The sequence below is a fragment of the Natrix helvetica genome (assembly GCF_964273705.1).
Source record: "Natrix helvetica genome assembly, chromosome: Z".
In the NCBI taxonomy this organism is placed as follows: Eukaryota; Metazoa; Chordata; class Lepidosauria; order Squamata; family Natricidae; genus Natrix; species Natrix helvetica.
In genome coordinates this window covers 58587252-58602150 of record NC_138554.1, presented here as the reverse complement: position 1 = coordinate 58602150, position 14899 = coordinate 58587252, and the positions used below count along the sequence as shown (strand labels likewise).

The 14899-nt window shown below is 34.3% G+C and overlaps 1 protein-coding gene across 2 annotated transcripts in view; it reads left to right on the top strand.

Moving 5' to 3' along the window:
- Nucleotides 1-14899, top strand: part of BRCA1 (BRCA1 DNA repair associated) — a 54963-nt gene that overhangs the window by 30454 nt on the left and 9610 nt on the right. For both annotated transcript variants that reach the window (XM_081933709.1, XM_081933710.1), the window contains 6 exons: nucleotides 3026-3164; nucleotides 5771-5916; nucleotides 9844-9931; nucleotides 10990-11067; nucleotides 12296-12336; nucleotides 13864-13947. In XM_081933709.1, coding sequence (XP_081789835.1) covers nucleotides 3026-3164; nucleotides 5771-5916; nucleotides 9844-9931; nucleotides 10990-11067; nucleotides 12296-12336; nucleotides 13864-13947 — 576 coding nt within the window. The remainder of the gene's footprint in view (nucleotides 1-3025; nucleotides 3165-5770; nucleotides 5917-9843; nucleotides 9932-10989; nucleotides 11068-12295; nucleotides 12337-13863; nucleotides 13948-14899) is intronic.

Genomic DNA, 14899 nt, shown 5'->3' with positions numbered 1-14899 from the left:
CTAAATGAAAGCTAATTTTGCATAAACTCAAAACAGTTAATGCAAGAAACACATATACAACAAAACCATGTCATTTTACTTGGGGGGGGGGAGGGAAAACTAGGGTAGACATATTCAGTAATTGGAAAGACAAAATTGAATAGTATTTTATTTTAAATATTAGGAACACTAGAAGAATTAAAAGATAAAGAATGAAGAATTTTAATCCTGAAATTAAGAAAAAAAGATCTCAACGCTGGCATGTCCTTATGTGCCAAGCTCAAATAAGGAAGAATTCTAGAAAATATTATTTCAGTTATTGATAGGCATTATGGGGGAGGAAATAATCATTGTAGGAAATTTGAATAGAGTGCTAGGTTGAAGCTTAGACAAATCATCACAGGGGGGAAAAGAGACAGCACCTTTTGAAAAGTTTTTCAATATGTGTATATACTGGCTTTGATCAATGCTTGGAGATTTTAAAACTATCCGAAAGCAAAAAATTACAGGGTGTTTTTTTCTAATAAGACGTCAAATGTATTCAAAAATTTATATGTGCTAGATTTTAAAAGCTCTCGCAACATCTATTAAAGAAGTATAGATTTGTTCAATGGTGTACACAGATCACACACTGATTCTAATATATTCAGAGAGAGAAAATGCCTTTCAGATGGTGAATGATGAACTATTACTTCAAGAAAGTATATTGCTGAAATACAAAGGAAAAATTAAAGAGCTTTTTGTAAATATATACAATTCTGGGGATGTATTTGGGAGATAGCTTATATGCAAAGCTTGTATCTCATAAGGCTAACTATATTTTAATAAAGCTTGCAACAAATAAAAAAACAATGAAAATCATAATTAAATGAGAAAATAAAGGAAATAGATCAGATTCATAAAACCAATCCAGGTTGACAACACTCAAATAAATTAACATCAACTAGCTATATTGAAGACGTCAGAACTCCCAAAAATGATAAAATATGTCAAAATTGCCTTTAAATTTTCAAGAACATTTTAAAAACGCAAAGAAAGTTTTCATTTATCAAATTAGAAAAGAGAAAGGAGGATGATAAAAGCTATAGAGAAGAAGAATAAATTATATACAAGATCAGAGTAGAACATGAAAAATAATAGGAATTATATTCCAGTCACAAAATTGACAATGAATTTGAAAAAAAATATTGGGCTCAAAGAATTTACAGAACATAAGAGATATATTTCAAAACAATTACAGCTATTAATGGAAATAAATAAAATTGTGAAGAAGATAGTTAAAACTTTCATTACAAAATTTTCTACGGATGGCATACAATTGTCAATTATTGCCGAGGAGGAAAAAACCTCATAGAACAATAGATGATGCCACCCTAAAGAAAAAAACGCTTTATCATAAGCAATGTTTTCATAAAAAGCTCAAAAGTACTGGAAAGAAATAAACATTCAGAAATTCTGCAAATAAAATTTTAATTAAAACAACAAATACTTTTATTATATGTGATCCCAGAAAACATAAATGTACAGCATCACAATTTATTAAGATACATGCTGATAGAGACAAGACTCAATCTGCTACAATATTGGAAAAGAAAAGGCAATACAAATTGAGAGACTAAAATTGGAGAATAGGTAGCTATGAAAACATTGACACTATAATATTTATAGCAGACATTTCACCAAATTCAAGTAGAAATGATTCCCTTATACCCAACATATTACACCGATAGTCAATTTACATGTTTTCTGTAGAAAAAAGGAAACTATTTAAAAGAAGTTGAAAGTTTCACATAGAAATGAGCAAGAATTTGGCCAAACCATTATAAAGCAATGTTTAAGTAGCATTTCAGGGGGGGAAGTGGGGAACTACTAGAATGCTTTATCCAATCATGTTTTTTATTCCTTTTTTATTTGTTTTGCCTTTTGAAGTGTCTTTTAATAAATATATTTTTACCACCTTTGCTGTAAAATATTTATAAGTGTTCATTTCCTCTTTCTTTGTTTTTGTTGTTGTTGTTTGGTTTACTTAATGATGATGAGTAGATTTAAGAAATGTGACTTGCCAATTTTTGACAAGGCATTTTTTTCTATGAATCAAGATATTAATCAAAATGATTTTCCTTTGGCACATATTCCATAACATCAAAACAATTCCAAATAGACAATTGTTTATGTGTGATTTGATAAATTGCTTTTATATATTTGTAATTTATTTAGATGTTTTATTGAAATTTAATATGTTAATTGTTAGGGTTTTATTTCTTTCTACCTTTTTTTTGGTAATAGAACTTAATTAGGTTACCTATTGGATGGACATGTATATTACCATTTTAAAAATTGGTTTTGTTTATTTTTTAAACACAATGAAATTACAATCTAATTACAATGTACTTTTTAAAAATTACAATGAAATTTACAGTGAAAAATATTGTCTTTGACCAAAGGAGAAGGGATCTTATTTTAAGTAATTCCCCTGGAGTACTGTGTGATTGTTTTGCAATTTAAGGCAGATTGAAAGAGCTCCTGATCTTTGAGTTTTAGATCAGGATTAGAATCTAGAAAAAAAAATATGTATCAAATTTAGATATCACCCACTTCACTCTCAAAAGTGACTCCAAATGACTACAAATAAAAACATAAAAAGTTAAGCAACTAATTTCCCTTCTTGATATTGATTTTGTTAGTGCAGTATTGTTCGCCAGAATTATGAGTAGAGATGGAGGTTTATCATGTTCTTTCCCCCCACTTCGTTTTGTAAGATGGGAAGATAAACAATTGTCCTCCTTTTTGAGCTGACAGTGTTACCCTTTTATTTATTTATGCCACTTATATGCTGCCATTAACTCAAAACTGAAGTTATTAGATGAATAATGAGGTACATAATACTTCTGTGTCGGAAGCACTAAAGTGCTTCCGTGGTGAAAGTATTTGCTTGTGATATCACCGTGTAGTTCTCTGTGTGTCTCACTTCTGACTGTTTTATTCTCTATTCATTGATGAAAAGTTATCTGAGGCAAGCCTGTGTTTTGTTCTGTTCTGTTTGTAGCAAAGGGATGCTATGCAAACTAACTTAAAGCAACTAGAGCAGAAGATGGCTTTCATTGAAGCTGTCCTCAAAGAGGGAAGCCAGGGTATGGGCTCTGAAGGATGGTCACCGGAAAGAGAGCAGACAGAAACAAGTAAGGGTGAGTTGGCAGCGTTCTGAAACTGCTTTTCTTTCAAAAACAATATTCCTGAGAATTTGGAAATTTCTTCCTACTTATAAAACATTAACAAAAATAATTCATTTTTAAATGGAATATCCTGTTACGAATTTATGTATAAAATGCATACATTATTGAATGAATGCATTTTATACATAAATCCTCTGCTTTTTCATCCTCAGAGAAATATTAAATCCTCAATTATTTGCTGGGTTTAATATACACTGTATAGGACTCAAGCATCCACTAGGAATTGAGTCAAAGTTGAGAGGAATAATCCATTGTAGGTGCTCTCTATTATTTTCTTCTGGCAGTTTTATCTGCACTCTTTCATTCTAAACATAAGCCTTCTGTGCAGTATACTACCTTGGTATAGATTGTCACTGATGAATTATAGAGTTAATTTTGTTTGGTTACTAGTGGAGTTTATGAGTATTAATTCAGAGTTCTGTTGCCATGGCAATGGTTTTAAAATTGATTTCTATTGCATTGTTGTGATGGTGTATTAGCTAGTTGAGGGAAATAAACTAGTTTGGTCCAAGAAATGAACTTGTTCTAGGATTTTTCTTTGCAATTCTTTTGAACTGTGCTTCTACACAAAGAAGATCAGTTTAATTATCATATCATCAGAAAAGCCTATTATGTTCCATGGAACAACAAAATATACAATAGTTAGATTCCAGAGGCTTATAACTTTTGACATTTTATTGAAGTAGAAGAACTGTAGTTAATAGACATAATTAAGATCCTTCTATAGAAGGATAGTTCAGGTAAACAGAGCACAAATCTGTAAGTTTCATGTCTCTCTGGGATTCTGCCATGAGAACCAGACTGAAATGTCAATGGGAACAAAATAGTTGCTTCCAAGTTTTCTACAAAAGCACCATTCTAAATAGAGAAGATGGATCAGAATTATTAGGACATCTGAATTCTTTCAAAAGATTCTGTTCAATAGATTGCCACATTGTGCTGGAATCCCTGTAAATATCTAGGATGAGAACATTCTGGTGAAAAGTAGAATAGCAATAGATGTGAAGTACTTAGAGATACTATGTTTTGTAATCCACCTTGGGAAGAATGCAAATTTTAATTTAATCTCAATCACAAGTAAAATTAGAGTTTGTAATCCCCATTCTCAGTCACCCTCAGACAGCAATTCCATGGCATGACTGTCTAGGTGAAATTAATTTAAGCTTGTGCAGGACTGGCTCTGATTTGTATTAAATATAATATTTTGAGAGCAGGGTCATTGATGTTTTCATTACCCATTAATCCTCCCACTTACCCAGTTAAGTATATAATGTAATGGATTTATCTAATTTCTCATGAGTCAGTTTCTAATTATCTGGAGATCAAAGGAAAACTTTTATTGTAGACTGGGGAAATAAATCAGCCATTATTATTTTACTTAAACAGTAATAATTGTTTAACCTGGAGAAAAAGGAAGGCAACATTCCTGATTCTTATAAAATGATAAGGAAACTATAACTGCAATTGCTTGCATTTCTTAACTGTAATGGCCAGGCTAGAGGGAATTAATTAGTAGTGTGTAGTGGAATACTGCTTGTTCTTGAATAAGCCAAGTAATTCACAATTCTCTATGTAACATACTTTAAGAACAGAAATTTATTACTTATCATAAATTGCAAAAATGTTTGCAGTTTTGGGGCCTGTGATCCTTTCTTATATGCTATTTATATACCATTTATTAATATCTCTCATATAGTGAGTCATATAGTGAAATATTATTTTCTGGGTTTGAAGAATTATATCCAGAAAGGATCTTATTTGCTGTGAGAAAAATATGTTAATTAAATAATGTAAAAATGTATTCATTTTGCTGGAACAACCTTAATAGATGTTTGTTTTTTTAGGATCTTCAAATCCAGTCAAAGCCAGTTCCTTGATTGGTATAAATAGTAGATCTGAAATATTAAATTAGTGAAATCAAATCAATTAATTTCTTTTGTACCCCGAAACAAACTGAATACAACATAATTAACGCAACTTTTGTTTGGTCTTTTGGAACAAAATAAAATACTTTGGATCATCTTATAAAAGTTTCAACAGATTATAGTTATTGGCAGCATGATTACAAATTACAGTTTATTCTCTTGGCTAGTTTAAAGCATTTTACTTCTTTTTAATTGCATTTTGGAGAGAGGAAATATATTAAGGCTGTTTGAAAGTAGAATAAACAAGGATAAAGATTATTGCCTCAGGTCTTAATATTTTTCCATGTTTTATCTTCTATTTTATCAGTCATCCTGTCATGTGCATCACTTGACATTTTCTACTTTTAAAATATGATTGACAATTAGAAATATAATTTGAATTTTGTGTAGGTCATATATTAAGCTGCATGCCCAATAGACAATTAAAAGATACAGGCACCCCTAAGAAGGAAGAAAATATATATTAAATGTCTATTTTTATAAAAAAAGTAACTTTATAATAATTGTTATCAAATTATCCGAGTCCCTTTTGGGAGAGGGGGCGGTCTAGAAATACGAAATAAAGTAAAGTAAGTAAATATAAAACATGTCATTATCTAGTTAAACAAGATTTTTTAAAATCTTCTTTTCTAGAAATGCATAGTGTATTGGAAAAATCAGTCTCTCCCTTGGCACATACCACCTGCTATAGCACAAATAAAAGGAAAAGAAAGAGTCTACTTCTGACTGGAAGGCAAAACATGTCTCTGGTGGCATCTGGTTTAAACCAGAGTGAATTGGTAAGCATGCTCTGATATGCTTGTAGATTTTTCATAGCAACAGATATATATTTTTCTGAGCTTTAAGATTTTGTGGGAGGCATTCTTTTAAAGATAAACCTGCTTTCATAGCCATTTTGTAAAACATATAAAGGAATAAACCAATAAAAGCAGAGATCATATATATCCAAACATTCAAATGTTTAAGCATATAAAATTCTATAAGGACTTCATACCCCTCCCAACAACCAGGTTTTCAGCAATAGTTTTGAGTATCAACCATATAAATATTTGAAGGGAAGCATTTTGAAAGCACAAGTGCTGCAGCAAAGAAGAGACATTCAGTGTAAGCTGAATGGAACTGAACAAGTACAAACTTGAGTTTGTAATTGAGAACAAGTCAAACTAGAGTCTTGGATTTTAAGAGAATTTCAATAAACTTAGAGAGCGCTTGGGAAGAATTCCATGGATGAGAATCCTCAAGGGGAAAACAACTCAAGAAGCTTGGGAAATTTTGAAAAATGAGATTACAAAAGCTCAGTCTAGCACAATACCAATGAAGAAGAAAAATAACACTCCCAAAAGAAACCAGCATGGCTGCATAAAGAACTCTCTGACAAATTGAAAGACAAAAAAGTTAAGTATAAAAAGTGGAAAGAGGGGGACATAACTAAGGCAGAATATCAGCAAATAGCCCGAGCCTGTAAAGGCTTGCCACAAAAGTATAAAAATAACAAAATAAGCTTCTTCCAACATGTTAAAAACAAGAAAAAGGTTAAGGAAACAATTGGTCCATTGCTGGGAGAAAGTGGCAAGAAGGTGACAAGCAACAGGAAGAAAGCAGAACTATTTAACTCATTTTTTGCATCTGTCTTTACACAAAGGGATAAAACAGTCCAACCTATCAAAAATAGTACCACAAAAATCAGATTAGGAACACAAATTAAAATAGGGAAGAAAATGGTAAGTGAGTACCTGTCTACCCTAGACGAGTTCAAATCACCAGGACCGGATGGATTACACCCCAGGGTTCTGAAGGAACTGGCAGATGAGATCTCAGAACCACTGAACTATATCTTTCAGAGATCCTGAAGCACTGGGGAACTGCCAGAGGACTGGAAAAGAGCTGATGTGGTTCCCAACTTCAAAAAAGGGAAAAATAATAGATCCAGGAAACTATAAACCTATCAGCCTGACCTCAATACCAGGAAAGATTCTGGAAAAGATAATCAAGCAGAGAATTAGCGAACACCTAGAAGTAAACAAAGTAATAGCCAAAAGCCAACATGGGTTTGTCCAAAACAGATCATGCCAGATTAATCTTATTGCATTCTTTGACAAAGTGACAAAATGAGTGGACCAGAGGAATGCCGTTGATATAATTTACTTGGACTTTAGTAAGGCATTTGATAAGGTAGATCATAACCTACTACTAGATAAAGTAGAAGAATGTGGCTTAGACAGCATCACCACCAGATGGATTCATAACTGGCTGACCAACCGCACTCAATGTGTAGTCCTCAATGGAACTGCATCTACATGGAGGGAAGTATGCAGTGGAGTACCCCAAGGTTCTGTTTTAGGCCCAGTACTCTTCAACATCTTCATCAATGATTTGGATGAGGGGATAAATGGGGAACTCATCAAATTTGCAGATGACACCAAGCTGGCAGGAATAGCCAACACTCCAGAAGACAGACTTAAGATACAGAAGGATCTTGACAAACTTGAATATTGGGCACTATCTAATAAAATGAAATTCAATGGTGAAAAGAGTAAGGTTCTACATTTAGGCAAGAAAAACGAAATGCATAGGTACAGTATAGGTGGTACCTTCCTCAATAGTAATAACTGTGAGAGACATACCCAGTTCCTGCAACCGTGTGAGAGGGATCTTGGAGTTCTAGTGGACAACCATTTAAATATGAGCCAGCAGTGTGCAGCAGCTGCCAAAAAAGCCAACACAGTTCTAGGCTACATAAACAGAGGAATAGAATCAAGATCACGTGAAGTGTTGATACCATTTTATAATGGCTTGGTAAGGCCACACTTGGAATACTGCATTCAGTTTTGGTCGTCACAATGTAGAAAAGATGTGGAGACTCTAGAAAGAGTGCAGAGAAGAGCAACAAAGATGATTATTATGGCACGGGACCTAGTTACTTGCGGGATCGCATCCTCCCACATACATCCCTGCGGCCAATTCGCTCACACAGAGAGGGACTTCTCCTGGTGCCGTCCACTAGGCAATGCCAACGGGCGACACCAAGGAGTAGGGCCTTCTCTGTGATGGGCCCAACCCTCTGGAATGACCCCCCCTCCCGACATCAGAACCACTACTGACCTCCGCTCCTTCCGGCAAAAATTGAAGACTCACCTGTTCCGATTAGCAGGCCTGGCATAATTACAACTGTTCCTCCTGGCAAATGCACTATTAACTGGTTATTTTAGGGGTATTGTTTTTAATTTATTGTGTGTGTTTTAGGGGTTTAAAATTTAAATTTATATTTATATATACTGGCTCTGTACAGTTTAATTCCATTTTAACCTCCTCCATTCCAACTCTACATATTCAACTTTTTATTGTATTTTGATATATTTTGCATGGACTGTACACCGCCCCGAGTCCCTTTTGGGAGAGGGGGCGGTCTAGAAGCACGGTAAAATAAATAAATAATAAATAAATTAGGGGACAAGGGATGTGATGAACGGTTGCAGGAACTGGGTATGTCTAGTTTAATGAAAAGAAGGACTAGGGGAGACATGATAGCAGTGTTCCAATATCTCGGGTTGCCACAAAGAAGAGGGAGTCAAACTTCTCCAAGGCATCTGAGGGTAGAACAAGAAGCAATGGGTGGAAACTAATCAAGGAGAAAAGCAACTTAGAACTGAGGAGAAATTTCCTGACAGTTAGAACAATTAATCAGTGGAACAGCTTGCCTCCAGAAGTTGTGAATGCCCCAACACTGGAATTCTTTAAGAAGATGTTGGATAGCCATTTGTCTGAAACAGTATAGGGTTTCCTGCCTAGGCAGGGGGTTGGACTAGAAGACTTCCAAGGTCCCTTCCAACTCTGCTATTGTATTGTATTGCAATTGAAAAAAGACAGATTCTAATTGAACTGTCTTGATTTGTCTTACCTGTAACCAAACTAAGTCACCCACAGGAGGTGCTCCTAGATTTTGCCTTGACTTACAGCAATTGTAGCTCACTTGTGTCCAGTTAGGCTCATCTACTAGCTGTACATGTTTCTAAAATCTGTAGTAGTTGGCTATGTTAATATCTTAATTATCTTTGGATTACTATACGCTCTAAATGAAATAGATTTTAAACATGGCAACTGAATTCCAGACCATCTCCAGTTATTAACATAATTACTCATTTTTTTGCTATTATTCATCTGTTTCCAATTCAAGGACTTAATTATAACTATTACAGTTTGAGAGCAGAAAAGATAAAGGATTTATTTCTCCTATAAGAGCCGTAGTGGCACAGTGGTTATAATGCGGTACTGCAAGCTAACTCATGTTCACTCCAGGAATTCAATTCTGAGCGCTTCAGCCTTCCATCCTTCCGAAGTGGATAAAGTGAGGAGCCAGATTGTTGGGGGCAATATGCTGATTCTGTAAACTGCTTAGAGGGGTCTATAAAGCACTATGAAGCTGTATGTAAGTCTAAGTGCTATTGCTCTAGGAATGCATTTATTGGCTCCTCACTGATGGAGTGTCAAAATAGTCATTTCCTACTTCTTTGATCCATCCTAATTTTGGATTTTATCTGTTCTATCATGTTTTTATAGTTCATAATCATATTATCAAAGTACGGTAGTTAATATAGGGGAAAAGTGAGATATACATTTTTTTAATAAATGAAATATTCCACTGAAGCCAGCAATCTGCGGTGTACTAATAAAACCAATTATTTCTAATTCATTTTCTTTTCTTCTAGAAACTAGTACGTAAATTTGCCAAGAAAACTCAGAGCACTTGGTGTAGTAAAATGACTGAACAAACAACTCATCTAATAATTAAAACAGGTGATTTAGAAACAAAAGTGAACATCCTATTTGATTTATCTCCATAATTGATTGGGTGGGTGGGTATACCTTTAGCATTGTGAGATCTTAATTTAATAATATGCACTGCTACTTATTATTCAGGATACTGTGGCAGCTTTCTTTGAGTTAATATGTATTTAAATTGGGTGTATTGCAACTTAGTATAGTTTTGGCCAACTTGATGTTTTTCTCAAATATTCGTATAGCTCCTATATAGGTTGGGAATTCTGGGGTTTGCAATCCAATAAATATTAAAGTGAGGAAAAGTATTTTAGTGGATGAACCAGAATTCCTAGTCTGTTTCTTTCCCTCTTTTGAATGTCAGAAGTGTGATTGCAAACCGTACCTATTTTTTCAGCTTCTAAAGTTATTACATGAAAGATAAGTGTCAAAAAGGGTTTTTTTTAAAAAAAATGCAATCTGATAGGTTTACTAAATCACATGATCTTTATAATATTACTCCAAGAGCTAATAAGATCATATGCTAACATAGAAGTCTTGTAAGATTTCAGTTGCTTTTCTCTTACTTTCTTTGGACAGTCTGTAATCTGTAGCTGCTTTTCAGCAATTTTGCAAACTTGGGCGGGGGGGGGGGGGGGGCATCAAAAAAGCCACTGACCTTTGTTTGAAGGACTGCATACCTCCCTCTGCACTATTGCTATTGGTGACTGTAATATAGTTCTTCTGTTCTTTTATCTACCATTAAAGAGAGTCCATTCCATCCATTTGTATAAAGGAAGCTGAGCTTCTTCTTTTTTTTGTAGTCTGTACTTTAAAATACAATTTGCAGTCTTTTATATTGTTTCAAATTGTTATCTTGGCCAGTCTATGAAAAATATCATTTTAAAAAGAGGTATGTAAAATAAATCAGTAAAGCTCTAGCCTCTGTAACTCTAGAAGCTGCTTTTGAAACTGGACATATTTTTGAAAGCAGTTTGTGTGAAGACCTGCTGTAAATGAAATATTTTAAAAATAGTCAGTGGTCTTTATTCATTTAATATTGAACACCCACTTTCCTCTCTCTCTTTAATCTTCAGATGAGGATCTGGCCTGTGAAAGAACCCTGAAATACTTTATAGGTGTTGCTGCACAAAAATGGGTATTGAGCTACCAGTGTAAGTGTGAATATTCAATTTTTAAAAAATCAATTAAAAATAAGACTTCCTTTCTGATGCACTGTGTATTTCAGTTTAGTGTTCAGGCATAGACTCTTAATTAGTAAACAGTTCATATCATTAACATACAATAAATTATTGTAAGTTAGCTGTGCAATTATATCTGATATTTCGCGTTAAACAAGGAACATTTCATCAAAATTTATCCTATAAAACAATATTAAACTATATAGGAAAATAAAGGCAGTAATACCATATAGGATAATCCATAGGGTGTCAACTAGTCAAAAGAAAACATTTATCTTTAGTAAATGTCAAACACTGAGTAGGAAGAAAGACATTCACAATTTCTAGCTTAACAGATACCAAGGATAGTTCAAGACTTTCTTGAGCAAAACCAGATAAAATGCTTGTAGATATTCAAAGTATATGCTACTACCATTCTTTGCATGACAAAGAGAAACACACTAATATACAGAATCTTGCATGCGCTTTGAAGATCATGTATGAATTGTGGGCAAAGGACCTGTGGAATTGTTAGAGGAAACTAATGCTATGGTCTGAATCTAGTTTGCATACATTTGATCTTTCAAATTATTTTAGCTAAACTTTTAGCTAAGCTAAACAAAAATTAATCGTTCTGATACTCTGATACTAGATTTTCCCAAGTTTTATCTAGGATCATGCTAATAAAGATAGATATATTTTTGAATTTGATTCATTTTCATATTTCTTATACCATTCTCCTCTAAAAGATTCTTGGAATATTATTAAAAATGTGGGAAATTGTTATTGAAAATATGGGGACAAGAGAAGAAAGGAAAACCAAGCATTTAAGTGTCCTGCTTATTTCATATAATTTAATTTGATTGTTTCTGATTACCAGGCCTGCTTTTTTTTTCCTGTGACATTGTGATACATTGTTTTATCCACAATTGCTCTTACAGGGAATAGCATCATCTCCAAAAGTTAACCACAAACTATTTCAGCATTGGAATTCTTGTAGAGAATGAATTTTAAAATCTGTAAGAGATAGGGAGGTGAGGTCTCTAGCAGTGCATAGTAATACTGCTGGCAGGCACTATTATGTAAATATAGACTTACTCTTTTGCAACTCTCCATGCAGTTTTCTTTTATGTTTAAAATAAATGTTACAGATGGTAAAAAGTGCTACTTTAAATAATAATAATGATGATAATAATAATAATATCTGCTTCTACTGGTCTAGGGATTATTCATTCATTAGAAGCAGGAAGAGTTCTTAAAGAGGTAGGTCTGGTGTTTATGGGAAGGGAAGGTGGTTTTGGTTTTTTAACCAGTATATAATGCTTGCAGAATCCTTAAATAAGGAAGGTGGCAGAAATCCGTGATTGATTAGTATATCTTTTTATGCCATTTCTTTAAATGCTTAGTCTTATACATTTTTCACTATACAATTCTCACTATAATATTGTGATAATAATTTAATGCATGTATAATACATTATAAACGTAAATCTTATAAATCTTCAAAAAATATCTCGCAAATTTTAAATATTTAAACCAAGAAAAGATATTTTTGAGTATGTAATTTTTTTTACTTGCAGATGAAAATCCTACAATTACAGTGGCAACATTTAACTATGGCTATAAAATTAAAGCTATCAATAATGAACCAAAGATTTGCTTTAAGTCTATTATGTAATATTTACTAAATATTTTACTTGTTTTATCCAGTACTAAATTTACATTGTGTTTGTAACTTGCTTTTGGGCCTTTGGGCTGTAAATAAAATTGATTGATTGATTGATTGAATACTTAGTAGATTCTAATGACCAAGAAGAGAATAGACATGTAAAATAGAGAAATCCTTAGTATGTCTATGACTTGCCTCTTGAGAAGAGAACAGCAACTAACAACAAGGGAGGCTATTCTATAAGGATCGGAAACACAATTTCCTAACTTCAACTGGAGTTTATTTTTCATTTCTTCAGGCACTGCATCTGACATTTTCCCTGTGACATGCTAAAATGGAATCAAGCCGCTGAAAGACATAGCACACATTCAAAAATTTAGAAATATAACTCAATAAATGTTCTGTTTCCCAAAGTAACAGACATACTTACGACAATTTGAATGGATTGCCAAATTTTGTTGGATGAAAGAAGATATTGATATTTAGCTGGGATAATTGCTGGGATGCTATACAGGCTGGGGCCTGTGTCTTCCTGGACTTCCTGGATCACATTGGACAAACCAGATTATTATTATTATTATTTTAAATTATATCTTGGTCCCCTGCTCTCCATTTTTTCCATTTCTCCACTCAACTAGAGTAGACTGTAAGCTTCAGAAAAATTCTGCTTCAGTCCTGCTTGAGCTGCCTCTTATATTGAAGGAAGAAGTTAAAAAGAGGAGAAGCCAGCAATTAGACAATGGATGGTTTTTCTCCAAACGTTTTTATGCTATAATTTTGATCCACTGTATATATAACATGTCCTAGCTAACCTGTGTGTTCAGCCACCATCCTATCCTGCCATTGATCATATTGCTATGTTATTACTGAAGATGTATATTCAAATTGCTATAGGGGATTTGCTTAATTATATAGAGGTTTCCACTTAAATAATTTAAATATCTTTTTTTAAACAATAAAATATGGAGTAGGAATTGTATTGCTGCAGTCATACATTCTTTCAGCTGCTTCAGTTTGGATATTTGACTTCTATGCGCCATAATTCTTGTTCTACTTTAGTTATATAAGATACGGCTCAGCCAGGAATTTGTTGGCATGTGATTCTATTTGTTTTCTTTTCAGGAAGATTTTGAAGTGCGAGGAGATGTAATCAATGGGAGAAACCACCAAGGACCTAAAAGAGCAAGGGAATCACCTGTTGGAAAGGTATGGCTATTGTAAGTGGTACATCACAAAAGAAAAAGTTATCCTCAAAGTCTGCCCTTCTTCTTTGCCATAACACAAAATGAATAATAATAATAATAATAATAATAATAATAATAATAATAATAATAATAATAATAATAATAATAATAATAATAATAATATTTATTTCTTAGCCGCACCCTCTCCCGAAGGACTCGGGGCGGCATACAATGAAACATATGAAATAAATATGTGGACAAAACAAACATATAACAGAGACATAAACCGAAACACACACAAGGAGGAGGTCGGCTGATAAATAAAAACAATTAAAATACAGTATTTAAAAATTAATTAAATATAATTAAAATACCCAGTTAAAAACCCGTCAGGAGCGATATGGTTAGATCAAAGTTGAGCCAGGCCAGCTGCTTGGAATAGGTGGGTCTTAAGCTTAATACGAAAGGAGCGGAGGTCAGAGGTATTCCTAATATCCGGAGGGAGGTCATTCCACAGGGCTGGGCCCGCCACAGAGAAGGCTCTACTCCTAGGCGCCGCCCCCCGACACTGTCTAGTGGACGGCACCTGGAGGAGGCCCTCTCTGTGCGAGCGGATTGGTTGCAGGGATGTATGGGGCAGAATACGATCCCGCAAGTAACTAGGTCCTGAGCCATGGAGCGCTTTAAAGATTGTTATCAGAACCTTGAAACGCACCCGATAGACCACAGGAAGCCAGTGCAGCTCGCGCAGGAACGGTGTCACATGGGAGTACCTAGTACTCCCCATAATTACCCGCGCGGCTGCATTCTGGACCAACTGTAGCCTCCGGGTGCATTTCAAGGGAAGCCCCATGTAGAGAGCGTTACAGTAGTCCAAGCGAGACGTCACCAGCGCATGAGTGACTGTGTGTAAGGCGTCCCGGTCCAGTAGGGGGCGCAATTGGCGCACCAGGCGAACCTGGTGGAACGCCCCC